Source organism: Leguminivora glycinivorella, chromosome 7, assembly GCF_023078275.1.
Source record: "Leguminivora glycinivorella isolate SPB_JAAS2020 chromosome 7, LegGlyc_1.1, whole genome shotgun sequence".
Lineage (NCBI taxonomy): Eukaryota > Metazoa > Arthropoda > Insecta > Lepidoptera > Tortricidae > Leguminivora > Leguminivora glycinivorella.
In genome coordinates, this window is record NC_062977.1 from 4,905,253 (window position 1) to 4,932,560 (window position 27,308).

At 36.4% G+C, this 27,308-nt stretch overlaps 1 protein-coding gene across 1 annotated transcript in view; it reads right to left on the reverse strand.

Moving 5' to 3' along the window:
• The window catches only part of LOC125227725, a 163,897-nt gene that overhangs the window by 113,021 nt on the left and 23,568 nt on the right, over positions 1–27,308 (reverse strand). Inside the window, exon 2 of the mRNA XM_048132028.1 lies at positions 15,529–15,810. Within this exon, the coding sequence (XP_047987985.1) occupies positions 15,529–15,810 (282 nt within the window). The remainder of the gene's footprint in view (positions 1–15,528; positions 15,811–27,308) is intronic.

Consider the following 27,308-nt stretch of genomic DNA (forward strand, 5'->3'; position numbering starts at 1 on the left):
TTAAAGGATTTATGTTGAATACAGTTTGAACACGCATAGTCTCTTTCTCTTTCAAAGCAAGCGAATTGGTGCATTGTAAACAAGTTGAGAACTCCCGCTAGTAAAGTTCTAAATTAACTCTCTGCCATACGACTAGCACGGTGGGTATTTAGTACGTTGAAATTATATTACTTTGAGGTCTCGGTGTGACTGAGTGGGTGCGAAAGAGCTTATGTAAGTGCTAGTACAATGTGCTGACATAATTCGATATTAAAGCCACAATTTTATCCTATTAACACTTGGTGTCGACGGTTGAAATTAGGAGCTTTTAGCCTTTTACATTGCGCGACATACTTATTTCGGTAGGTAACAGCACCATATTTAATGACTGGATTATAATCAAAAGAAATATGTGGTTTACTAATAGAAAAACGTTACAAGACGAAGTTATCTGTCAAAAAGTTTTCGTGTCTGAATTTCACCAACGTAGATTCGACTTTAGATAAAAATGACAAAAGTAGGTCGCTCAGACGTAAGCTTTTTCAAATGTTTCAGTTGACCTGTTCTAACCTCCTCGCTTGAACTGTTACTAACGTACGTATTCGAAAATGGAACGTACGCTAAGACTAAATTTCGTCCCACAAGTTCTTTGAGAGTTCACGAGATGTTATTAGTTGCGTTACGTGTACTTTACTCTGATTTAATCGAGTTACGACTCCTAGGTAACTTTCGCGTGTCGGAGTACTAGTTTAATGTGAAATATTAATTTGCTGAATATTAATGTAGTGGTAGGTAAAATTTTATTGTTCTAAGAAAATCTTGTCACGTAGTGGTCTTAGATTTAAAAATGAATTTCTCTAAAATGATCAAACCGTACAATCTAATAGCTAGACAAACAGCTGCGAACGTGGTAGTTATGAAAATATTACAGCATTTCATTAAAAACATATTAATGACTTGTAATTGTATTCTAACAATCTCATTTGTAATGTAGTAGTCATCGCCTACGTAAATTAAAAATTGCTTGACGAAAACAGTAGCACGATAAAAAGATTCTCTAGAAAATTGAACAATAACAAAAGTAATTGCTTTTTAATCTCGTAGCAAACTATGAACATTAGTAAACATTGCAGCGGTCGCAGTTCAGCCTGCAATTTATAGAGATCAAGGCACAGAAATAGCCCGATTGAAAACTAATAATTGTCGATTTAACGGCATCGACTGGCGCTGGAAGTTAATGTGGAACATTTGGCGTATACTGAAAACTGTTCGGGATGAATTGAAGCTATAATTTACTTGATATATGTACAATATACACTCAGTGTTAAACGTGTGTGGCCGCTCATTGAATGCATGGCCAAAAGCACCTTGAATATTCTTGTCATTGTATGCAAACTTGGCAATACTCGGCGCGCTGACTGATATAATCTCATTTTTGATACAAATGCAAACGCTACGTTTTTTTTCTAGTAACTTTATAATGTCGTGGTCTATGGGCTTAAAAAGCTTAGTGATAAATTTAAAAGTAGATAAAACACTTTTCTGATACAAAGTTAACATAAGAATGAACTGTTCCTGGTTCTACGGATTCCGATTTTGTCGGAGTTCTGATTCGTCGTATTTCTGTTTCGTTGGAATCCGACGAAAGTGGAATACGGAGAACCATGAACAATTCATACGATTGGCTTTCATCCTCACTTCTAAATTTATTTTTATTATTTATTTCACAAAGATTATTTTTATTATTTATTTCACAAAGATGTGAGCAATAACAGTTTCAATCCACCCAAAATGCCACCCATTAAGATTTATTGTCCAACCTTTTATTGTGTTGTACCTTCATTCATTTCAATTTTATTCATGTTTAATTTCAGTCTAGAGATAACATTGCCCTCGGTCAGATTGCGTTTGTGGTTATATATCTTATCACAGGCGACACAGAAGCCATTATCCTTTGTTTATCGCCCCGGGGCCTGGCATTGTGGCCGACGTCATTAAAACTTAATAATGGGGATTGAATCCGCTGTAGCCTAGATTATTCGCAACGTGAGAGGTCCACCAATGGCCCCACATGAACCATTATAAAGTGTGACTACAATTACCCACTGTTATTATGAATCCTGATGCAATATTTAGACTGGACACCGCAATGCGAACGCCGCGCGGTATTTGGTAATATAGAGACTGCGTTTTACCGGCTAACATCCATGTGTTTATTGTGAAAAGAGGAGGAAAAACTCTTCTTGATTGGAGTTTGCAGAGTTTTGGGACGTGATGTATCGAATTTTCAAGTAATTGCGAAGATATATTATGTAGATATTTTACTAAAAGATGAGATAATACACTTTCCACATTTTTATCCATTTACATAAATTCATAATGTTATTTTAAATATTTTTTTGGAAAAGTTTTCACTAAACTGTTAATTTGAGTGAAATATTTAGGTCATATGCAACATCTATATCTATTTACCTACCTGCGTTTAACTTTTTTATTGCTTAACAAGAATCTGCTGCAGAGAAAATATACATAATCTGATACTAACACAATCATAAATATCACCGAAAGTTTGGAATTCAAGCGCTACAATTAAATTACAAACTTCAACACTCCAATCCCAATTTGACCAACTTAGCAAGCACAATCCGAAAATCAGGATAAAGTTAAGATTGGTCTTATAAGTTCTACAATACAAAAGACGCAACTGATCTACACTTTAATTTAAAGTTAAACCTTTTCGTAAATTAGCTACGCAGCAAATTAACGAACCATGGGATCTTATTAGGTACAGTCAGCGTCAAATACATTTGTGACGGCCAAAGCGCCAAATATATCGTAGCACACCTTTGTTAGCATAATAATAAAGATCTGCGTGCGTAGCCGAATGGTATTTCTCCGACGCCAAACGAAAACGAAACGCCGCGCCAGTTAGTCTGGCTCTGTCGCGCCAATACGCACGAGCGATAGAGATAGATATCTACTAGCGTTTCGTTTCGTGAGCGTTTCGTGAGCGTTTGTGCCATTCGGCTACGCACCCTGTTCCGGTATATTTGGCGCTTTGGCCGCCACAGTGTATTTGACGCTGATTGTACCTCTTTAGCTGTTGGCCACGAGAAGTGATTTACTTTTCTCATAATATATAAGAAAATAGCTAACCTTCTCTTTCGAAATTCCAGGAAAAAATATCGTAAAATTGTTTTAATTGATTAAATTTTTATAAAGGCAATGAAATAGTAACAAAAAGTTAATGATAAACATGATAGGTTAGGTTAGGACATTTATTCGAATAAAGATAATACATCACTGACATGAGAACATATTTAAAAAATACATACTTACATCTAATTTCATCGTCGCAAGAATATGACATTGTTATATTCTTTTATTATTTTGGCTACTTGGAACTTAATTATAGGATTAAGATTTAATTTCGAAATTAATAATTAGAATAGAATAGAATAGAATATACTTTATTTAACATCAAATTGGACAGATACAGGGCAGAGGTACATACAACACAAACTAGATGCTAAATGGGATCCCACTCAGCATGTTGCCACGGCAAGCCGAGGCGCTGATTTTCAGTGGGACCCTGACTTAATTAGAAGTAGAAAAATAAAATAATGTCTTCGTACTCCATTTTTATAATATTATAAACAAAACGATCATAGAATAAATTGAGAAAATGAGCCTGCAGAAAGCAAATATCCCAGTTATAGACAGCGTGGGTCTCTTTTGTATTTTTTTTATTTATTATAAATTATATTATAATTTGTTTTCAACTGGTCGCAAATCTCAACCGATTCTCGTGCGATTTTGTGACTAGATTCTAGGTAACTATATTTTTTCTATCATTAACTAATATCAATGCGAATTAACTATGATCCTTGTGGACCTTGTTTAATAATCCTGAGAATAAATAAATATTTCCTGAGAAATAAATAAAATAATGCTTTTTTTAGCTAAGGCACATCCTTACTCCAAGTTTGCTTCAAGCTACCGGCATTATGCATTGCCAGTACAAATTTAATAACAGCAACCTCAATACAACCACATTCTGCTGAATCTACGAGTTTTAAACGGGCTTCCCGGTAAACGGGTGTTATAATTTAGGACTTAAATAGCTGGTAAAGTAAATTAAGATTTTAATTTTGCTTTAAGCGGCGTAAATACGCTGGCTTTTAGAAATGGAGCCAGGGTTGTTTATTAATGAAGATAGCGGGTTTCAACCGACATCCGAGAAATAAGGATATTAATATACTTTTTTATTTTTATATTACCTGGAAAGTTTTTATTACCAAATAAATCAATAAATATGGATCAAAACCTAAATAAAACCAAGGAAGCTAGCTAAATATTAAGCACGGGTTTCATGAAACAAGTAGTTATATATTATGAACAAAAAAGGCACTAGGGAAAAACCTACCTTTAAAAAATTAGCACAACTCAGGTAAACAAAGGGCCATAATCATCCTTGCTTTATCTTTTGCTTTGACAACTAATACCAAGATTTGGCGTAGGCACTAGTCTTACGAAATCGACTGCCATCTGACCTTCCAACCCGAAGGGTGACTAAGGCCTTATTGGGATTATTCTGGTTTCCTCATGATGTTTCCCTTCACCGAAAAGCGACTGGCAAATATCAAATGACATTTTGCACATAAATTCCGAAAAACTCATTGGTGCGAGCCGGGGTTCGAACCCGCGGCCTCCAGAACGAAATCGCACGTACTTACCGCTAGGCTACCAGCGCTTTTTAAGGGTAATAAAACAAGTGAGGGTAGCAAGTAAACAAAGGGTAATAAGTAGTATTATATGAAACGTTTATCCTCTTCACAGAGTGAATTCACAATTATTTAAAGTGCCATAGAAGCTATTGACACTTGAGTCTTTGATACCAAGTTCTACATTTTGAAGACTAGAAACTAGGTCGATGAAAAATCATGAGATTACACAACATCGGTTGATAATTGAGACGTCCAGAGGAGGAAGAGGCCTTTCGGACTTACGTACACAATTAAATTTCCCGAATGAAACCTATGCTACACTAACGCTTCGGTTACTAATGTCCAGGTCCCAGGAAGTAATTTTAACTAAAAACTTGGAAAATAAGACAAGGCACAATGTCCATAAATATGGAACAGCTTCAAAACTTTCTTCATAAACACGTCGCTGGGCAAGTTAAAATTAGTTCCTAGGTACTCTATTAACGAAATCTAGGTCAACGTAAGAACTGCACTGTATATCAAAGAAAACTGACTGAAAAGTCTCTAATACTTATTATAGATGAGTCTTATACTGCCTTGAAAAACTTTACCTTATATAACGACCCAAGGTTGATCAGGCCGGATCGTTCGACATTCATTTAACGACCGGTCTGGCCTAGCGGGTAGTGACCCTGCCTACTAAGCTGCGGTCCCGGGCTCGAATCCCGGTATGGGCATTTTTTGTGTGAAGAGCACAGATATATGTTCCTGAGTCATGGATCTTTTCTATGTATATATGTATTTGTATATTATTAGACGACCGGTCTGGCTTAGTTGGTAGTGACCCTGCCTGCTAAGCCACGGTCCCGGGTTCGAATCCCGGTAAGGGCATTTATTTGTGTGATGAGCACATGCAGATATTTGTTCCTGAGTCATGGATGTTTTCTATGTATATAAGTATGTATTTATCTATTTAAGTATGTATATCGTCGCTTAGCACCCATAGTACAAGCTTCGCTTAGTTTGGGGCTAAGTTGATCTGTGTAAGGTGTCCCCAATATTTTTTATTTATTATTATTTATTTATTATATATATCGTTGTCTGAGTTGAGTACCCACAATACAAGCCTTCTTGAGCTTACCGCGGGGCTCAGTCAATCTGTGTAAAAAATGACCTATAATATTATTTATTTTTATTTTTATTTATTTATTTCTAACTATACAAAGCATCAAGTTATCACTGTAAATCTTGAGTACCTACATAATGTCATTGTAATATACTCTAACTTCTCTCACGTTTTGCCATCGCAATAAAAGAAAATGCCGACCGAAGGAGGGTATCAGAAATGTGGATGATAAATTGCATTTTTGCTACGTTAGATCTCGCACCTGTGCACCTGGAGCGAATGGAAGGTTGAGAAAAATCACGAGGCTTCTTACCAAAAATGTGAAGGAGAGAGTAATGTACCTCATTTATATTTTTGTAACAATCTAAATTTTAATTTTGCTAGTGGAAATACGTATAAAATATAATACTGCATTTACATCTGATCATGCATTCTCTGGCGTTCTTTTGCCAATTTTAATCATGTTTAATGGCGTCGACCATGCTATCTACTACTCCTAGCAAAAGCTCTTCAGTAATACATTTACAATTAATTCAATCCCATTATCTGTCGGCAGCGATCAGAGAGTAAATCCATTTTTCTGAGACGGAGCCTGAATCCAATTGAAGCGAGCTCGTGTCCTCGCATTGTCTAACCTGATTATTATCAGTTTCCTATCTTGTTCTAGGAACTATGTTTCTTTGCTACAAATAAATCGGCTACTATTTTACTAAATTTGGTGATCACACCAAAAAACGTAATCTAAAATTTTACAAGTACTACCATTTCAGTAAAACGTTCAATTTACATTATAATTTACTATATTTCTAGATAATATGTAATATATTTTTTGGTTGGAAATTTTACAAACTTGGTGATCAGTTAAACATAAGTCAAAGAAATCTAACAAAGATTTAAAAAAAATGTCTAGAAACAGTTTTGTCTACTCAAAAGTCTATAAATTGTTACAGAAATAATTATGGCAGCCAATGGCGCCAATGCTGCCAGTAATCTGAGAAAGTACTTTGATTGCATGACGCTAACAGCGTACCGACATCTTGCGCAAACCATTATTTCTTGACTTTATAAACTATAGATACTCTTAATCATAAAATTTGTTATACAAGCTAAACTTTGTCTACCACTCACTAATATAAGCAGGGCACCGGGAATACCTAAAGACTAAGCAAAGTAATTTCGTTTCTAAGTCAATGAAATTAGTTCCAATTTTGTCAGCAGTGGCAACTTGGCCCCGATATCGCACGCTACCCCATTACCAAATTATGGTTTTTGCATTCTGCACCCGGAAAATGTAGCTGCATTTCCTAACTCGCGTTTAATTACATTAGCTTGAACTTATATGACTAAAACATTTACTGCTTCTCTAACGGGTCGAAAATTCTTCCTCTTCAGTCGATTCTCTGGGTTTCACTAGGTCCCTCCATAGGCATCTGTTCCTCGCCAATGGCCAACCGCGCATGGCCTCTTGCAGTTTTAATTGCATGGGTGCAGTCATTTGAACACACCATCTAGTAGAGGAAGGAGCCTGAGGTCTCGTGCCTTCAACTTTGCCCGTCATAATTAACCTCTCCAGGCTATCTGGCGTAACTGTAACTAAGAATTTGGTCCTAGCAAATTGTTTACATGTCAAAAATTACCTCCAGTCATTATCATAAAGATCTGTAAGAATACCAAACCTGAGGAAAGGTACAAAAACCAACTGAGCTTGTGGCTTCACTTCCTTATTCTATCGTAATCCATTTCTCTTTGTAATAGAAGACTTTTTATAGACACAATGTTTTTATTTAAAATCTTAAAAAATGAAATTAATAGCCCAAATCTACTACAAAATATTATGTTTAATGTACCGCATCGTTCCTTACGTCCTCGAAATTTGTTTTATGTGAGTTTCGCACGTACTAATTATTCTAGGCATACTTTTTTCAAACGTGTATCTAAAAATTACAATGAGTATTTCTATGACATCGATCCATTTATGCATTCACTTCCAGCTTTAAAAGGACTTATTAGATCTAAACTTTTGTTGTTAAAGTAAATTTATCATATGTTTTTCTCCTGGCAAAGACGCATTTGCATGTTTTTGATATATACCCTACTTTTTAAAACATTTATGAACCTCCAGGTCTTTTATCCCTTATACATATTTGCTACCTATGTTATTTGATATATGACTGTATGTGTTCTGAACAATAAATAAAATAAAATAAAAAAAGTAATCCGTGGAGACAGATAGCTTAGTTTCCGGAATAAAACATGAGATCAGACGCCAGGCGTATACTAGTACCTACCTATATATTATACAGAGTAGCTCAATTCTTGAAGAATCTTTAGAAAGCATAGACTAGTCATTAACGTGCGCCAAGCCAGAGGGCTTCAAAAATATTCTTATCTTTATTCTCTACAATAATGATTGATTCAACAAGTAAAACATCTTTGTCTTCGCAAGTTAGGTAATGTTTTTTTAATGATTTTCGTACACTGGTGTTTTGGATTTTCAATTTAATGGTTCGGTTCCGGGGGAAGACATAATAATGTGAAGCACCTATAAGGTCAGTGCGGGCAAGACCCGCATACTTTATTTGAAATAAAGTTTGAGTGGATAAAACTAGACTATTAAAGTAGTCTGGATTGATCCGCATGGTCCTATGGGCTAGCAAATTTTATATTCTACACAGCTTTTATAATACTTTGGTGAATTAAAGTAAACTAATGTGATAAAAATCACTTTTTTAAGGCTCGGCGGGTTGGTTGGCCGTCCCCACGCGCTGAGTACGGAATGACCGTCTAGTGCTCGTTGTCGCGTAATTTCATATAGAAATAAGTATCAAAATCATGTTCATTATTATATAATATTCTGTAATAACAGGGAGTAATGTGATATTAGATATTAAAACAAATAACGTTGATATTTTCAACATATCAGCATTTTTCTATTTATAAGGCAAGACCGTCATATGTCCGGTAAATGAGGTTGATAACCTTCTTTATTCAGGTCCAGACAAAAGTAAAGCCGAAACATATAATTAAAATTAACCTACAACACCCGTTTAAACTCGACTTATTTCCCATAAAGCCTAAAAAAGGTGCCTTACTCTTATATGCCGGTCTTTCCGACTAGGCACAATTTCGAAGTTACATATTTCAGGACATAAAACAATAAATTGAACGCGTTTTAAGAGCATTAATTGCACTAGACAGAAACACCGATTATTAAATTAACACGTTACATACATAATGCACAAATATACCAACTGCTTCTATTTTATTTTAATTTTTTGCGTAACCATGTTGAACTCGATGGTCGAGTTTGAAAAAAGAATCAAGTTATTTGTTAACTAATGTTCGTCCTAGGGATATCTATTGAAGACCAATGGATTAAGGATGAAAAACTGGTATACCTTCAGAGGTGTAAGAAGTGATAGATATACAGAGTGGGGCCTGTAACAAAGGCGAAGAATTGAACTCTAGGCTATTCTCCTTATACTGATCAACATTTGTTCGGCGACTTTTAAAAATAACTTGTATTTTGATTTTTATCACCCCTGAAAGTTTTTTCTAAGAGGTAATGTATTGCGAATTCTGTTAAGTCTAAAGTGTGACAGACAACGTCAATGACAACAATAATGGCGTACATTGAAGCTAATATTTATTTTGTATAAAAATTAAAAATTTAAAGACTTCATAATTTTTAAAAGTCACTGAACAAATGTTGATCAGTATAAGGAGAATAGCCTACAGTTCAATTCTTCGCCTTTGTTACAGGCCCCACTCTGTATAAATACAAAAGTTATATTCAGTAGACGGTCTTTCTGGGTAGACGGTCTTCTCCACACTGACCTTATATTAAATTATAACTACAGGAATATTTCAATGAGGTATTAATCTTAGTTCTCAAGCAGCGAAGCTTAGTGCATGCTAAATCACAGTGGCACTTAGCAGTAACGTCCCAGTTTCCTCATTTGCAGCATCTGTCGCTGGCGCCCCAAGATCTACGAGCCCAAGAGGCGTTTTCAGGAATGAATAGCCGAAATTGCTTTAGGCATTTCGTGTGCTTTTTCAATAAAAAGGGGGATAAAGACACCCATTACTCTCGGCGATCGAAAGGTCGAGGTCGATCAGGTATACGGGCAAAGATTAGACGTTGCGTCAGGTAATATGTTTACGCGTGGCGTGGGCAATAATTTATCAAAGGAAATTTTGCTGTTACGGAAAAATAATCTTGAGATAAGTTTGATATTATTTTTCATATTAACTAAATGCTTAAAAGAATGTGAAAGATCATAGAAGTTGCATTCATAAATAACATTTTTCCGTCGATAAAAACATTGTTATTTATTACCTTATCTTCTTTTTTTTTGTTTTGGATAGGTTTTAGGTAGGTAAGTGACCTATAAAACATCTAGATTAATTATCTATCCTCGACGCCGCCCACGAATTCCTTAATCCATTAAAATCCGTTCTAAATACGAAATTAAAACGCAACTTTGCCATAGTCTCGGCGGAGAAAGTGAAAATAAATTTCTATTACTTATGCTTGTCACGAGGGACCCGAAGTTGACGGGCAGCGGACGCAAACACACTCCAACGGGATAATTTTAGCCTTAAAGTTGGGGGAAAAATCAGTATATATTTTTTCCTTTAAAATGGCTACCGAATTGTAATAATAGACTAATAAGCACATTACGATAAAAGTGCGGAAAAGAGGACGTCCGACGACGACGACAAATGTACTCTTGTGTTGCGATAATTTAGTTTTAAATATATTGAATGAGCCTATGTCTCTTAAATTAGACAGTAGCTTATTATAAAGCTGTGCACCTTCATACGTAAACATTTTTTTTCCTAACTGGGTTCTTATCTTGGGCAACACAATGAAACTCGCACGACGAGTAGTTCGTTTAGATACTTGTTTCTTCGTCATAAATCAATATTAAAGCACTACTTCGTCTACTTCTCGGTTTAGTGCGACAATGTAGCACCATTTGTACTTATTCAAATTAGTACACTTCGATACAAGTGCAGAAAAGAAGAAAATTTGAAACGAGTGGCGATAGATTAAAAGAAGACCGAAAGGAGGCACAATCACATTTATAAGCACAATCATCATATCTTATTCTAATATTTGTCAAAATATTCTGACCTGGTTGCGATTGAATCTCAGGCGTCGCAACAATTTAGAACAGCAACTCTGAACTTGACCTGACCTTAGACTGAATACTCCTAATCTAACCTACAGTTATGCTTCAAATGCAACAATTATGCCAACCGGCTGCCGAGAGCCCTGGATAAATTTTGTGGCACTAATTTACACGGCCAGTTCACAAAGTCCAATGGGTGGTGTTCTAACTGCTTACCGGACACGATCGACATTCAAAGCTTTACAAAATGGAGACACTGAAGCTTAAATGTATAATATTTATACCTAATCAACATTATTAATAAGGAAATATTAAAGAATTGTAAAGCAGCTATGAAAATTAAACCCCGATGGTAACAACAAGCTGTAGTTAAATTAGTGTGTCAAAGTGACAATTAACTATATATTCAGTCAATTAAGATCATACTAGGTCCTAGGATGGCATCGTTTTACATGTTTTAGCGAAGTAAAATGTAGATTCATTTCGAATTTAGTATAGTGAGAATCATAAGGTCGCATTAAGGATAACATATGTTGCACTAGGCCGGATCTGGTCAAAGCTTCTGGCGAGCGACAGTTACAGGCGATCACGTGATGCTTTCCACAGAAAATGGAACTCAGGAAACTCTAGTCCGGACCCAGTTCGGTCTATCGCATCATCCTTTACTATACTATGTTCGTACGCGCTCACACAGTCAATGTAACACAAAGAAACAGCCAGCCGGTTTAGCCGAAGTGACAATAGTAGACGCTACGTGGCGATCAAATCTCAGTCTGCTCTAACGCCCCACTTCAGAAGAGTGATAGAAAAGCTAGCTCCCGAAGCGTAAGCAATTGTGATGTTGGCTAGGTACCCTGATCCGACGATTTGGACTCGTTAAACATGTCCGGGGAGGCAGGGACTCTCGTTACCGGCGGGATCTGCATTATGAGTCTTTATGTAAATTGGTATGCAGCTAGCTCAACTGAACAAAATGGGAATGCATTCTGCCATGACTAAATTAATGCGGGTTAAGTACGTTAATTCAACAGCCTTTAGTATGCTCATCTAATTTTATTAAGAGTGAAATCTAATTCTGAACATCATTGCCGCTTCTAAGGACTGTATCGTTAAGTATAAGGACAAAACAAACCTCGTCTAAATGTTGACATGTGCATAATTTTGTATTATTATGTTCCGAGAGTATGATCTGAAGGTATTGGTAAGCACTATTTGATATAAGAAGGTCTGATATTTTTTTTATTTTAGGGACTTTATGGTACTTTCATTAAGGTCTAGCAAATAAATTTCGGACAACCCCCTATCTCGCTTAATTTGAGAATATTTCAATGACTCTTTGTACGATTTCAACAAACAAAGGTTAATATGCTGCCAAAATATATTCTTTAAGAGTCCTCTTCATGGTTTTCCAATTGGGTACTTGTAGAATAATTATTATTACAAGCCTATATTGTGTCCCACTGCTGGGCAAAGGCCTCCCCCTTAGATTTCCACTCGTCCCGGTTCTGGGCGATCTCCGGCCAGTTGTTGAGATACACGTCCAGGTCATCCCGCCATCTCCGCCTGGGCCTGCCAGATCCTCGTCCGTTTTGCGGCATCCATACTGTGGCTACTTTAGCCCACCTCTGTGGATGCATACGGCAAAAATGGCCTGCCCAGTCCCATTTCAGCTTGGCGGTCTTGACTCCAACATCAATAATGCGTGTTTTTGAGCGCAGCGTAGAGTTTCAGATTCGGTCAATCCGTTTTACTCCTAAAATGCTACGCTCCATAGCTCTTTGACAAACCTTCAATTTGGTCTTTTGCGCCTCGGTGAGTGACCACGTTTGAGCACCGTAGGTTAGGACAGGCAGGATGCACATGTCGACGAGTTTCCGTTTCAAGGTCAAAGGAAGGAATAAATGCGGTGAATTTATATAAATTAATAAAACGCAATTTTGGGCAACGTTCCGGATTGCCGTAAATTTTTGATGCGAGCAGGATGAGAGAAACAGATAAAAAAATTAGCCATAGGCCAAAGTCTAATTGACATTCATGGTGTTTGAACAGTGCCTAAACCAGATCAATATAAACAGTGTATGATAGTCAAATTCGACATCAAAGTCGGAGTTAGAGTAAGCACCATGCCACATTCTCTAAATGGCCGCCATACACAGATCCTGAACTTTATTTTTTTTAAATAACAGTGGCTAGACTATGTCCAGATATTCTGCTTTGTGGATCATGTGTCGTTGAGGTTCGCACCGTACAATTTTTTTTCGCAATCGTATCGTCTTTTACGCACTTTGTGAATTTTCTAGTAGCATTTGTCCGGAATCGTAATTGGTACTCGGGAGGATTAAGTCAATACTGTCTAAACCATATGCTTTACGTCGAGCTTCTAGGACAAAATGTGTACCTTATTATGTGCCTTATTAAGCCCATGTCTTGTTATAAGAAAAAAATCTAATAGCAAATAAATACGGCTACTCAAAGTTGTCTTCATACTTAACGATACATTCTTTATACTGGTAACAAAATAAGCCTACGAAAGTTTTGCTAATTAAACTAAAAGTAACCCACCAAAGGGAATAGCTATGACCTGAGGGTTGAAACTATCTTACTCTGCACGAGTGACCTTTTAGCAAACTTTGAAACTTCCCACGCAGAAAGGATAAATTTACCAAAGGTTTTAGTTCCAGTGATAGATTTGGGACAATCGAACCTTATACAGCCACATATTACACACGTGATCCTCAATCAGTTGTTTTTATGATATAGGCCGCAAACGAGCCGCCTAATGGTAAGCAGTCATCGCCGCCTATTGACATAAGCAACATAAGGGGAGCCACTTATGCGTTGGCGACCTCTGAGCACCCTAAATACCTGCTTCTTGAAAAATCCGATATCATAGCGCAAGGGAAACACCTCAGAAGGTAGCTCATTCCACAAGTTGAACGTTCTGGGAAAATACGAAAAAGGCTTGTTCTTGGTTCGAAAAAGTTTGAGTTTAATCACAACCTTTGTTGTTGTTGAATTATTATCTGTTCACGCAACTTGATCCTAATATAAAATATAATATGAGGATAGTATTTTTATTAGCTTAGCCCATATAAAACTAATTTAATTTTTTATGAAGGTAATGAGCGCTCTGCTGTAATGCGTATTCATTATTGACCGGCCATTTGGCCTCGCACAGAGCCAGGCTCGGAGTCGTGCCAATTCAGGCACTCCTCGTATCGACCCACCTGGAACGATATTCTTTCTACTTACAGTACACTGTTGTCAAATTGAACCAGTGTTAGTTTGACCTTTGAATCTAGAATCAAATCATTTATTAGACGGTAGGCGTGACACAGCATAATGCTGACCGTAAAGTCAGTCAGTGCTGGGGGGGTTAAGATGAAGTGCTAAAGCCGTTCAGTTTAGGTCGAGAGAAAGGGAAAAAGCTGTAGCAGTTCCATGGCTCCGTCCCTATCTCTCAACCTAAACTGAATGGTTTTAGCACTTCATGGTAGCCCCCCTGATCTTCTGGCAAGACCGTACTATTTATGTGGACCACAAACAACCAGAACACAGCCTCAACGGCCGGTAACCAAAATAACAATTGAATCATATACCTCTAGAAGTAAAGTCAGCAACATCCAATATTACTTTATTGTATTTACAATTGTATTGGATGTTGCTGACTTTAGTTCTATAAGACTCAATTGTTGCTGGTCCGTTGCATGTCTGTTTTCGCCACAGAGTGTCAACAATTTGTACTCAATTACTCATAGCTGTAGGCTTTGTAATCTGAATTGAACGCGTCCGTTTTGCGATCAGCGCCATCTAATAATTACGGGTAGTATTTCCAAGAACAAAGGTAAATTTATCTTGGTCAACTGGACGCGAATGTTCTGTATGTGTTGGGAACTAGAATTACTTATGTCCGACGACCTACTTAAGACGATTATTTTTCCCCATTTGCGGACACTTGCGGTTAAAGTGTTCTTGTTAGTTAAGCGATGATAAGCTATTAAAATTACAGGCAATCCATTTTTATTTTATTTCTTATTTTGTTTAATTAATATAACTAACTGTTAGTCATAATAAAACAATTATTTTGTCAATCCGTGATAATCAATAGATTGCAATAAAAGATAGGAACACTTTACATTTAAATCTCTTCTCTAGTTACACCATTTTAAATGCTTAGTTCTTAAAAGGCCCACAATCTCATCGTATTATATATATATATAATCCAAGCAAATAAATTTACTAATCTAACTACGTGCCAAGACAGGTCATCTATCAATTTTGCCCATTCCGGCACCAGAATTTGGCAACTTGGCGCAGTAATTCAATTTTATTTCCGCAGAACTTGACCTAAATTTTAAATAATGAATCCAAAAAGAGGCATATTTCTCCGTAAAAAACAGATGGTATACGTTTATTGTCTAATTTATAACGCATCAGCGATAATCGATATGGATTTATCTATACTAACAGCTTACGTGATAAAACTATTTTCCTCGATCTATACATATATGACTAAAGAGACAGAGAGAAAGCGATTTATAATCGCTTTGTATAAAAATAAAATAAAGATATAACTCACGTGTGCAGTGCCTGGGTTCATCCGACGAATCCCCACAGTCGTTACTCCCATCGCAGAATCGGTTTATCGGAACACATTTCTTATTAGTACATTGATACTCCGAGATGCGACATGTAGTGTTACCCGTTAGTACGGGCAAACTCTCTGGCTCTGGTATGTCTTTTATGGAGTACGAGTCTCTTTGAAATCCGGTGATGATGCCATTTGGTGTATCGGTGACGACGTCGCAGTCAGTCAGTTTGATTGTGATGATGAAGATTATTTTGACAGCGATGTGGTATTCTGAAACAAATAATGTGAATTCTGATTTTCTGAGAATAAGAATTAGCGCGTGGACGGTTAAATATATTTGTTTTTATGTACCTGACGAGTTGGAATAACACTAGATTAACCAACTTTTATCAATTTTAAAGCAGAAAATTTGCCTATATTCAAGGTCAAATTACTTTATCCACTAGTGGATAAAATGCGTTTTTACCCGCTGGTATTAAAGGACAAAACACGTGTTTCCTAGCTAGTGAGGGGAAAAATAACTTAAACCTGTTACTAAAACGTAAAACATGTACCTAACACAATAATAGGCTTGTGAGTTTTCTTTGGCAAAGTCTAAGAGAAACTTGTTTCATTAACCAGACCCTCACCCTCAACCTAATCTAGTTATAAACTGAAGTTTAAACTTAAGTTGGTAAATTATTTTACTTTCTAAGAATAGCAGCGATACATGCAGCAGCGATAGACTGTCACATTAATTATGACTTATGACAAGTTGCTATGATGTAAAATTAAAACTTAACCGACCTCAATAGTGCAGAACTTTGGTGCAGAATGCTAGTCAAATCAAAAATAATAGAATTGGATTAGTCTATGATAATTCCGCTTCATAAAACCTAAACGAAGTTAACCCGTTTTATCTTCTAAATAAAAAACTATTCTAATAATAACGAAGTTATCTTGTGGGGACGAGTCACCGTTGCCGGAAATAAAATTGGATCCGTTTTATTAGGCTCCGGTTTCTTATCCAAGCCCAGTAAATCAATCAAAATAGACCAGTTCATTTTAGATTCCATTAATAATAACTTGTTGCCTCTGCGTGTGTCCCAGATGGGCAAGGGCAACATCCGCTCGGTGTACACGCGTTGGCTTCGGCCCCACGCGTGCACCTGTGAATGAGTTTCAGCAGCCGTTCTACATGACATCAAAGCTCTCCAAACGGCCTCTACTTGTTAGATCTATATCCCTACGCACGCCTTATAAATGACCGGGCTCGAAAGACCCGAGAGTTTTAAACTTAGTGTAAAAAGCAAAGCTTATCATTCATACCATTTCGGTTTTCAATGAGGAGGCACACTGACATTTTATCCCGCCAGGCGGCGCCTGTGAAACATCTGTGCAAGTGTCTAGACATGTCACTGTCATTCATATGTGTGAGAGAGAGAAAAAACATATCATCTTCTCGCATGAACTAAATTAATAGGGTGGCACCACGGTGGCACCATCTGTCATAACCTTTGAGTGTAAATAAAAGCCAATAAAAAAAACTTGTCTTCAGTGACACTTGTCAAATGAATCATAAATTCACAAAAGCTGCGCATATCTTGCTATGATTTTCTTCATTTTATCCAAACTAGTGACTAAAAAGTTATATTACATTAAAACCAAAATGCCCCGGAACATGAAAACGAAGTGCGACTAACGTGCGGTCCCTGCGGAGTGACTAACCGTACTCGGTAAGTAAAGTTCTCCTTTAACTTTCGGCTTTAGTTTCTATTGTAATTTTGGACACGAGCTCAGTAAATTATCCTTTTGACCTCAGGTACAAAGAATAGTTCCAATTTATTTATCTAATTAGTGTAAGAGCTTGTACAAATATTATATATCATGGCTTTCTGTGTATCGTATCGTCTTTGTTTCACAAGTAAACGGCTTCAAATCTAAAGGCAAAGATAAATTAGATTTGATATATTATAGAGCAACAGCCTATTCCTAGACTAAGATCAAAGAAAATACACACCTTGGTCCCACGACACAAGTCTTACAATAAACAGGCAGTAAACAAAGCCAAGGTAACCTGCGAGGCAGTTGATTAGAAACGTTCAGTAAATAAGGTAGTTCGCCGTCATGTTTGCTTTTAATTTCGTTTCGTTTATTTGGGGAACAACCAGGAGTACTTCATTCGATTTGCTGTTGGTCGGAATATTTGGAGTAGTAAAGATTTTAGCTTTTGTTCTGCCATTGCTAAAGCACAGTATAGTAAAGAGTACTATCGTACAGTATGGCCACTCCCGCTCCCCGCTGAAAGCGCCCCCCCCCTCTCGGTTACCTCTCAGTTACCACCTGTCAAAAATGCGAACAGTCAATCTCATACAAGCGTGGTACGCGTTCACCTATACGAGCTTAGACTGTGTGCTAGGAACGCGCTCCTTTCATACATTTGATCGCTAGTGTCCGAGATGTGGCTAAAGGTACAATACAATACTCTTTATTGCACACCTCACATAGTTTACAAGTAATGCACAAGAAACAAAAACAAATTAAACAGAGGTAACAACAGGCGATCGTATCGCTTAGGTACTTCCATATTCTTCTCTAAAACCTTTTCCATACTCTTCTTCCAGTTTTTCATGAGGGGTCATTCTACGAGACAGCGATTTTCGTCTTATTCCTCTGTCCTTTTTTCCGTATTTTTTCGCCATATCATCTGTCTGTCCGTCCGTCCGTCCGTCCGTCCGTCCGTCCGTCCGTCCGTCCGTCCGTCCGCGGAAATTTGACCAATAAATTTGGTACAATACTATTGTCACGACAATTGATTTATTTTTAGACATAACTATGGTTTTGGCCCATATTTTTATATTTTCGAACTCATTCATAAAATAAATTCCCCCCCCTCTATTTTTGAACCCTATTTTAAAAAATAAAAAAAAATCACAAGAGGAATAAAAAATTTCTAGGAAATTTTTTGAACTTGATAGGTTCAGGAATAAAAACTACGGAACCCTACACTGATAAGTCAGGATAGGTTAACAAAAACATACTGTTAAATAATTTTTAGACATAACTATGTATATTTATAAATTATATAAATTGTACTTTTTTCACAAAACTATCAAAAAATATTCTAGAATATTTTTAACATTTTATTTTATATTAATTTTGTTCAAAATATTCAGACTTTAAAGACTGCACTAGGTGCTAAAAAGATCTAAATTTTTTTTATTAATATTTTTAAAAAGATCTAAGTTTTTTTATTAAGGTACTTTAAAATATAGGAAATCACTTGATAACTACTCTTCTTTTTGAAAGTCAGTTAAGAAAAACAAGAAAAATTTAAAAAATTCTTATTCCATTGTCCAAAACCCATAGGAATAAGGGACAGAGGAATAAGAAATTATCGAAAAAAAACCAATGATTCATAATGTGTATATACAACGCGGCTGTCGTTAATAATATGAATAGATAGTACTTAAAGCAATTAATTAAGCAAAAAAGTACATTTTTAAAAGTTACACAAATCGAACAGAGTAATAAGAATGATACCTGAACCACGGGCAGAGGAATAAGATATTTACCTTCGTAATTCCGGAGCCACGTGCAACAGCCGACACTTCCACCTCGTACCACGTTCCGAGCGTGACTGATTATTCCCCGCGGGGGGAAGTTTGTCTACAATCTTCAATACGTTTACGATACAGGCGAATAAAACCCGCACCAGAGAAATAAGAATTTTGTCGCGGACATCTCTTATTTCCTAAATTTTAAATACAAAATTATAGATAAAAAATATTATACTTAATATTTCTTGTTAAATTTTAGTAATGTAGTAACTAATAATGTATCCATGTACTCAATCAAAATATTCGTTAAGTTGACTGAATTGCAGTTATCAGCACATGTTTAGAGAAAAATGGAGAACGGACACGACAGAGTAGTAAGAATAACGGATATATTTTTTTAATATAAAAAATTACAATGACCTTATACTAAAGCTAATCGATGTCCCAGTCGACTAGAGATATAAAGTATCTCTAAAAAAAAAACAGGATTTTAAACTAAAGTTTTCAGTGAAATAAGCCTCCGGACATTGAAAATTAGGGTCTCGGAGAATCACCCTGATCTCTTTCAGAGAAATCCAGTTTTAAAACGTTCTATATTTGTAAATTGTTTAAATTTTTGTATTGACTTTTCATTCTAAGCAAAGTTTGCAGCATAAATACAAATATTTTATTATACTTTGTGGCAGTACGGTCACGGACTTTGATTGTTGATCCATTTCTAGCCTATTTTATACTGGACACGTCACGTAACTATGACATGACAACATTATTGTGGCCTCTAAATGGCCCAACAATTACAGTCCGTGGGTATACATTTTTGATATTATTTACTTACAAGGGTATATGTCTGTAATTCTGTGTTTCTACTATCCAATCATTGCCAAAATCCCTCAATCTGTAAATTACATTTTGCCTCATTAATGGGTACAGTCCAATTTCCTCAGGATCGAATTTATTATTCCCCGAGCTCCAAAATTAACTACGTGAGGCACCTGCAATCTATTCGAATTCAAAACAGCTCATCAATATGGATTCATTTGGCCCCATGATAATGCTGCGTGCTTTGAACCGTGTACTAGCAAATGCAATAACAGTTTGAAACATTGTAATTTTTTTTACAGCTTTGCGTTAGTTAGGCAGTTAGTTCGTATTAGATTTGTTTATTTCTTAACGTAACCATACAAAAACTGTGTAGCTAAACTGTGTAAGGAATTGTCGCCTGTGGTGTTTCCGGACCGATACGATCTTCAAAACCTCCAAAAAAGAGCTTACAACCATATTAAAGGCCGGCAACGCACCTCCAACACTTCAGGCCCCATAGCCAAATGTCATTTCTGCGACGCCAAACGATAACGAAACGCTGCGAAAGGTAGTCTGGCTCTGTCGCGCCAATACGCAAGAGCGATAGAGATAGATATCTACGAGTGTTTCGTTTCGTGTGCGTTTGTGCCATTCGGCTACGTACGCTGGTGTTTCGGGTGTCCATGGGCGGCAGTGATCGCTTGCCGTCAGTCGAACTGTCTGCTCGTTTTCCGCCTACCTCATAAAAAAAACAATAATCTCTCTCTGTACATATTTTTATGAATAAAAACAAATTTTATTTTTCTAAATTAAAATAACTACATATTAACAATGCCACAAGGGCCTATTTTACACCTCATCAAAAAGCCCGTATAAACGAGTACATACCCATCGTAGCCTCCAGAAGACTGTTTATATATTACGATATACACTGCAAACGTTAAATGGCATACCTCCTTATAGTCCTTATACTTACATAATATTAGGACAATATTGGTGACCCTCCTCAGGATTACGTTCAATCACTAGCACATGTTTTATGCCCCTTAGTATAAATAATAACATTTTCCTACCCCATAAACCCTCGCAGCTTGAAGATAATTTCCAACGCGCAACTAGGGTTGCAAATAGAAAAAAAAAACATTTTTTTTTACATTTATGAAAAAAAACATGAAAAAAAAACCGAGCATCGTGGTTTTTTTAAATATGTTTTTTTTTCTTTTTCAGATGAACAAAAAATTCAAAATAACGGTTTTTCGTGAGTTGTAACGTTTCAATAACAATAACGTACGTTAATTCTATTAACTTCAGTGCATATAAACGTTTATTGGGGAATCCCCGACGCGGCGTGGAGCCTGAAGAAGCGGTGGTATTGCCAACAGTAAATAGAGATAACTACCAACTACAGCTTTCGTAAATGTCAGTTTTAGAAGACCAGAAATTAAAGTTATTAAATAAAAATTCGTTTAATAGTTAACATAAAGTCTCAAAAACCGTATAAAAGTATTATCTACTTTGCACTTTTTGAGATTTCGTACTTTAGAAAAAAAAACATACTTATTTCAGAAAAAAAACTGTTTTTTTTTCACAGTTTTTTTTTTTTTTCATGTTTTTTTTTTCATGCCAGAAAATAAACCGTTTTTTGCAACCCTACGCGCAACACCAATGAATGGGGAATAATTTCCAATAACTAAGGAAATCCAGCTCAGGCAATAACTACGCGGAGCAAACTTTTATTCTCGAGCTCAATATGAATGGATATATTTGAGAGAAACTGTCATCAATCTTCCGGGCTGCGGCGATGACACCCTTTCATGCTTCTTCTTTGTACCGCAGCATTAATAGGCCGGTCAAAGATGAATCTTTTAAGCTGGGAGTGGGAGACGCCAGATGGCGCCCAATCAAGGTACGATGAATATTTTGTTGCAAATTGTGTGATGATGGGCCTTTTATGGTTCTTTTCTGCAACTTTATGATTGACATTGCAATTTTTTCTCTACTTGAGTAAATGTGGTAAGATTTTTTCGCGGTTACAAGTGGATGTAGGTATAATATTTATATTTACTCTTCGAAAGTACCTAATCATTCCGTGTAGCTTGTGTATGAAACACGTTAAATACTGTTTTGGAATATTTTGTATATTGGACATACACACGTTTACATAAATTGTGTTTTGTGTGTATTTATTTGCAACACAATGCAAACAAAATAGGCACGCTTTCCTGATTGTTGACGTATTCTAAATTCAAATTAATAATAGTTATTTGTTTTACAAGGGGGCAAAGTCGTTGTTTAACCGCACGTGCCAATATTGATACCCGAGCAAGCGAATGATCCCAATATTGAACCGCGAGCGTAGCGAGGGCTTCTAAAAGTAGAATCTTGAGCGTTGCGAGGGTTTCAAAGCACGAAGGTTAAACAAACTTTGCCGCCGAGTGAAACACAACATTTTTCACCACACCAATACGATCAAATCTATCAATTTATTCTATATTTATGATTCAAAATCATCATTTACAGGTAAATTCTACCAGCCAGCTCAAGATATAAAGTTAAAATTTGTATGAAATTACTTTGCACTCTTGTGGATAAAATGCAATTTTGCTATCTGTTTTGTAATAGCAAAGTAAGCCTTTACCAGTTGGTGTGGTGAAAAAACCTTTTACTCGGTTTTCTTTTTCCGTTTTTACCTTCAACGTTCATTCTTAATTATCATATATTTTTCGTCACATGACTTACATTTCTCCGTATCACATGCCCGCTAGACGATTCACTCTTCACTTAATCTAACATAGGAGCAACTTTCAAGCTTATACTGAATCTTACCCATTCTCGGCACACCACATATCCATCTTAACCATAGAGGAATAAGTAAGGGAACAGAGTTGTAACTCCATACATAAGTAAATGCGGGTTATTTGTAGTGACATCTAGCGACAATAACGCGTCAACCACGCGTCAAATAGTGTAAATTATCAGTACCACTACTCGATACTATGTGTCAACAGTGTCTCGTCTGCCAACAATTTAATATTAGAACAGTTTACAACTTATATTACAAGCAGAAGGAATTGAAAACAGAATACTGATTAATACTATTGTAATATTAGCTAAAAATTGGTGAGCATTAGTTAGACTCTTCGTTCGTCGCGATATCTATTGACAAGTAGCAGCAGTACTGATAATTTATGCTTACGCGTGATTCGCTAGATGTCACTACAAATAACCCGCATTTAACGATGTACTCGTATGGAGTCTTCCCTTATTTATAGCTAAACTAAAACTAAATTAATGCAAATAAATATATTTCATTTCATTTCAGAGACACAGACGAGACAGAAAACACAGAATATCGGCAAGAGCGGCAACGGCAGAAGAGCGGGAGCATTTAATTACAGTTGTAAACTGTTATATTTTCGCATTTATTTATTTAACCTTTATTGCACAACATAAAGTACAAATGGCGAACTTAATGCCTTAAGGCATTCTCTACCAGTCAACCATTGGACCAAACAGAAACTTACAATTGGTGCGGAAAATAAAACAGAAATTTAAATAGATATAAGTCACTATCTAAATACTATATGCATTTATTATTAGGAAAAAGAGCACCATCTGTTATAATTGATTTCAACCCAAAGCGCGCACGCCCGGTCGGACCGCGAACGTGTTTCAGATTTTGGCCGTGGCGCCACTTCCGCGCGAAAGTACCTACAGCTATCCTGCTTGCAGTCGCTGGCTTGCAGTTCCGATGCCGATATTGCCGGTTTCGTTATCAACTTTTTCGAGTCGAGTCATGTGGGAGTGGGACCGATCGGTACGTTCGTTCGGCTGCGTTCCGTCTGCTCGTTGAAACCGGTTTGGTGAACTGTCAAACCGAGTCGGGCCGAGTTGAGCCTAACTCAGTTTGAACCGGGTTGGCAAACCGGGTTGACACATCTCTAAGGTACACCAACGTTGTTAGACAGTAATGGTTAAATGGGTACTATATATATGTATATTATATATTTTAGTTAGTTTATGTATGTATATGATTGTACTTATTTATGTATGTATATTGATGATGCATATAGTATTTAGATAGTGACTTATATCTATTTAAATTTCTGTTTTATTTTCCGCACCAATTGTAAGTTTCTGTTTGGTCCAATGGTTGACTGTGGTAGAGAATGCCTCAAGGCATTAAGTTCGCCATTTGTACTTTATGTTGTGCAATAAAGGTTAAATAACTAATAACTAACTAATATTCCTCCATGATCTTAACATTCTCTTCTGCGCTACATGCAATCCATTTTCGTTCTTAACAACTATAAAACTTAATTATTATTCGCTGTACTAGACCCGAGCTCAGAATAACACCGAATGATTCATTAAAACACTTTTTGACGACCGGTCTGGCGCAGTCGGTAGTGGCCCTGCCTGCTGCGCCGCGGTCCCGGGTTCGAATCCCGGTAAGGGCATTTATTTGTGTGATGAGCACAGATATTTGTTCCTGAGTCATGGATGTTTTCTATGTATATAAGTATTTATATATTATATATATCGTTGTCTGAGTAAGTGAGTACCCACAACACAAGCCTTCTTGAGCTTACCGTGGGCCTCAGTCAATATGTGTAAGAAGAATGTCCTATAATATTAAAATATTTATTTATTTATAAAACAATATTCGTCCCGTGATCTTCTAAATCTCAGTGTACCCTTAAAGTTTTCAACAAACTTTTATGAGCAAATTTTCCCAAAAGTAGCGAGAAATTCCATTGTTTATATCGTAGTGGTTGAGAGTTGGGTTAACTTTGCCTCAGGTTCTGGAAGGGTTGTAACTTTTGCATAAACATACAGTATAAACTACATTCGGTTACAAATATTACACATACAATTTCACTGTTGACATCGAGGTCACAGTGAAATTGTGATTGTGTTTTTTACTGCATAGTATTTTAATAAAAAAGACAGATGGCTAGAATTCTGTAATGTAGACAATAGATTTATTCTCACGTACTTAAAATTGTTAGTAGATTGAAAATATAGAAAATAAAAGTCATATTTTTTTCATGAAATGTATTGTCTTACGCTTTATTTTTTGACAATAGGGTGCATTGGGGTAATTTCGAAACAGAAATGCTCGGGTAATTTCGAAAGGGGAATCTTGATATGATGGAAATAATGGTGATTTTATATGACTTTCGAAATTACCCCAATGTACCCTACTACAAATACATAGGTGAGTAAAGTAAGAAATAATTAGTTAAGAAAGGGTAGATCATGCTATGCTAGTAGTAGATAGTAAGTAAGTATAAGACCGTTTTCACATTATCCGATCCGATATCGGATGTCGGAAGGATTTCAATAGAAAAATCCAAGATGGTGCCTGTAATGTATGGGATATCGGTCCGACATCCGATATCGGATCGGATAATGTTAAAACGCACTAATACGAGTACTTTGAGCTACGGCGTAGCACTTATTTGTTGCTTGCTACGGCTCGAATATATACGCCTGTATTACAAAATACTTATTCTTATTTCTCTCCATTTCTTGTCAGAAGTCTATCAAATTTGGTCGATATCACTGAATTTTTTTTCGGCGTCATAAGTACCATAAAGATCTTCTTGCACCAGCCAATTTTTCGAAAATTTACATTTGTACAGTCGCTACAGAATACAGATACATCGGTCAAGTCGGTAAGGTGTATTAAGATACTTTTGCGCGCCCTGGGGCCCGTTTCTCGAAAGGTACAAGCCTTGTATTACAAGTGTGTTTCCATGACAACCCATACGATTTGACAGTTCGCGCACTTGTAATACAAGGCTTGTACCTTTCGAGAAACGGGCCCCTGGCCGCTCAGTTTTATCTGGTGGTGACTGAACGAGACAACGGTAGACTATTTCATGGAATGTTCCATAATGCATGAGCTCCATATACAGAATGTCATTTAGTTAAGCTGTCGGAACACTGTCTCAATTGCCAATTGGATTATCGGGCATTATTAATGGGACGTTACGCCTAATTATGTTAGATTAGTGTCATGTTCTAATTAGCATTTATCATGTAATATTTACGAAAAATATACCCGTTTTCATTTCGTAAAGATAACATCAATACAAAACGAATAGTAGCTAAATATATCGGAACACATTCTTTCTATTTTTGTTGGAAAAATTGTATTCATTCTGACTTCTAAATATATAAGACAACATTGACTCACTACATTTACTTATCTAATTATTATTTTTTGATGAAATTCTGTTAGTCTACCATTTAGACTTCCATCAATGCTGGCACATACTTACCTTAAACCTTAAAATGTGTTCATAATGTTCATATTACAAGTATTAAATAGGTATTTAATTAAATAATGCTTTCATTTTGTAGAGTATATAAATGTTCATCACTAATCCAAATTTCAAATTTTTAGCATAAGCAGTTCTCGAGATATTTAGAAAGATGACAGACGGACAGAGTCGCATCATAAGAGTTCCTTTGTACCTTTTTGGTATGCTAAAACGACATAAATTTGAAACATTTAAATCATTAAAATACTTTCAAAAATACACGTTTCTCTTACCCGCAATTTGATACTGAGTTCAGAACACAGATCTCGTTTAGTCATTTATCCCCTCCCCATCCCCCCTCCTTTTTTCTGACCTCTGGCTATGGAGTTATGTTACAGTCCTCCTGCATTTCGCTCGAACATGTCCCTCTAGGTATTGGCGTGGGCGAAATGCTATCTAGTCAACATGATCCAAATATCAGTCGCTTGTAGCAGTCGCAGTATATGTATGTATGTTTGAATAGTCTCGCTAGCCCATAGAGGCCGGCCTTACAGACTCCCTGAGGAAATTATAGAGCATCTCGACAGTAGATTGTCTTCTGCACGAAACTCATTTACATATTTTTACCTTTCTTCACATTTCGATTTGCCGGCAAAAATGCCAGACTGAGATTGAATAATCAAAATGCCTGAAGGGAGTTCTTCGAGGCAAACTTTTTCTTGACTTGGTAGTTGTTAGCGTTTCTTTTTGTTTGGTTGGTATAATTGTAAGTAGTTAGGTAAATATGTGTTAAATTATGGCGTATTAGGCTGGCAACCTGTCACTGCAATGACACGATTTCGGTTTCTTTCAACCCCTTAATTTCTAAAAGTGTCACTACGATCATCTTGTAAAACCACGAAATTTTTACCTTACACTCTAAGTTTACTTTTTTATACCCTACTGTCAGTGGGATCCGGTATAAATATTTTTTGTTATTAACTTTAGTAAAGTGAAATTTCTTACGTCAATTTTTATTTATATTCTAATAGAAACTACACATCTTGTAGTCTGAGTTAAAATAGGTATACAGGTATATGTAATAGGTACGGAGCGTACTTGTATTGGAGATAGTTATATCTAAAATCATTCGAAATGCGTATGTCCTATTCTATAC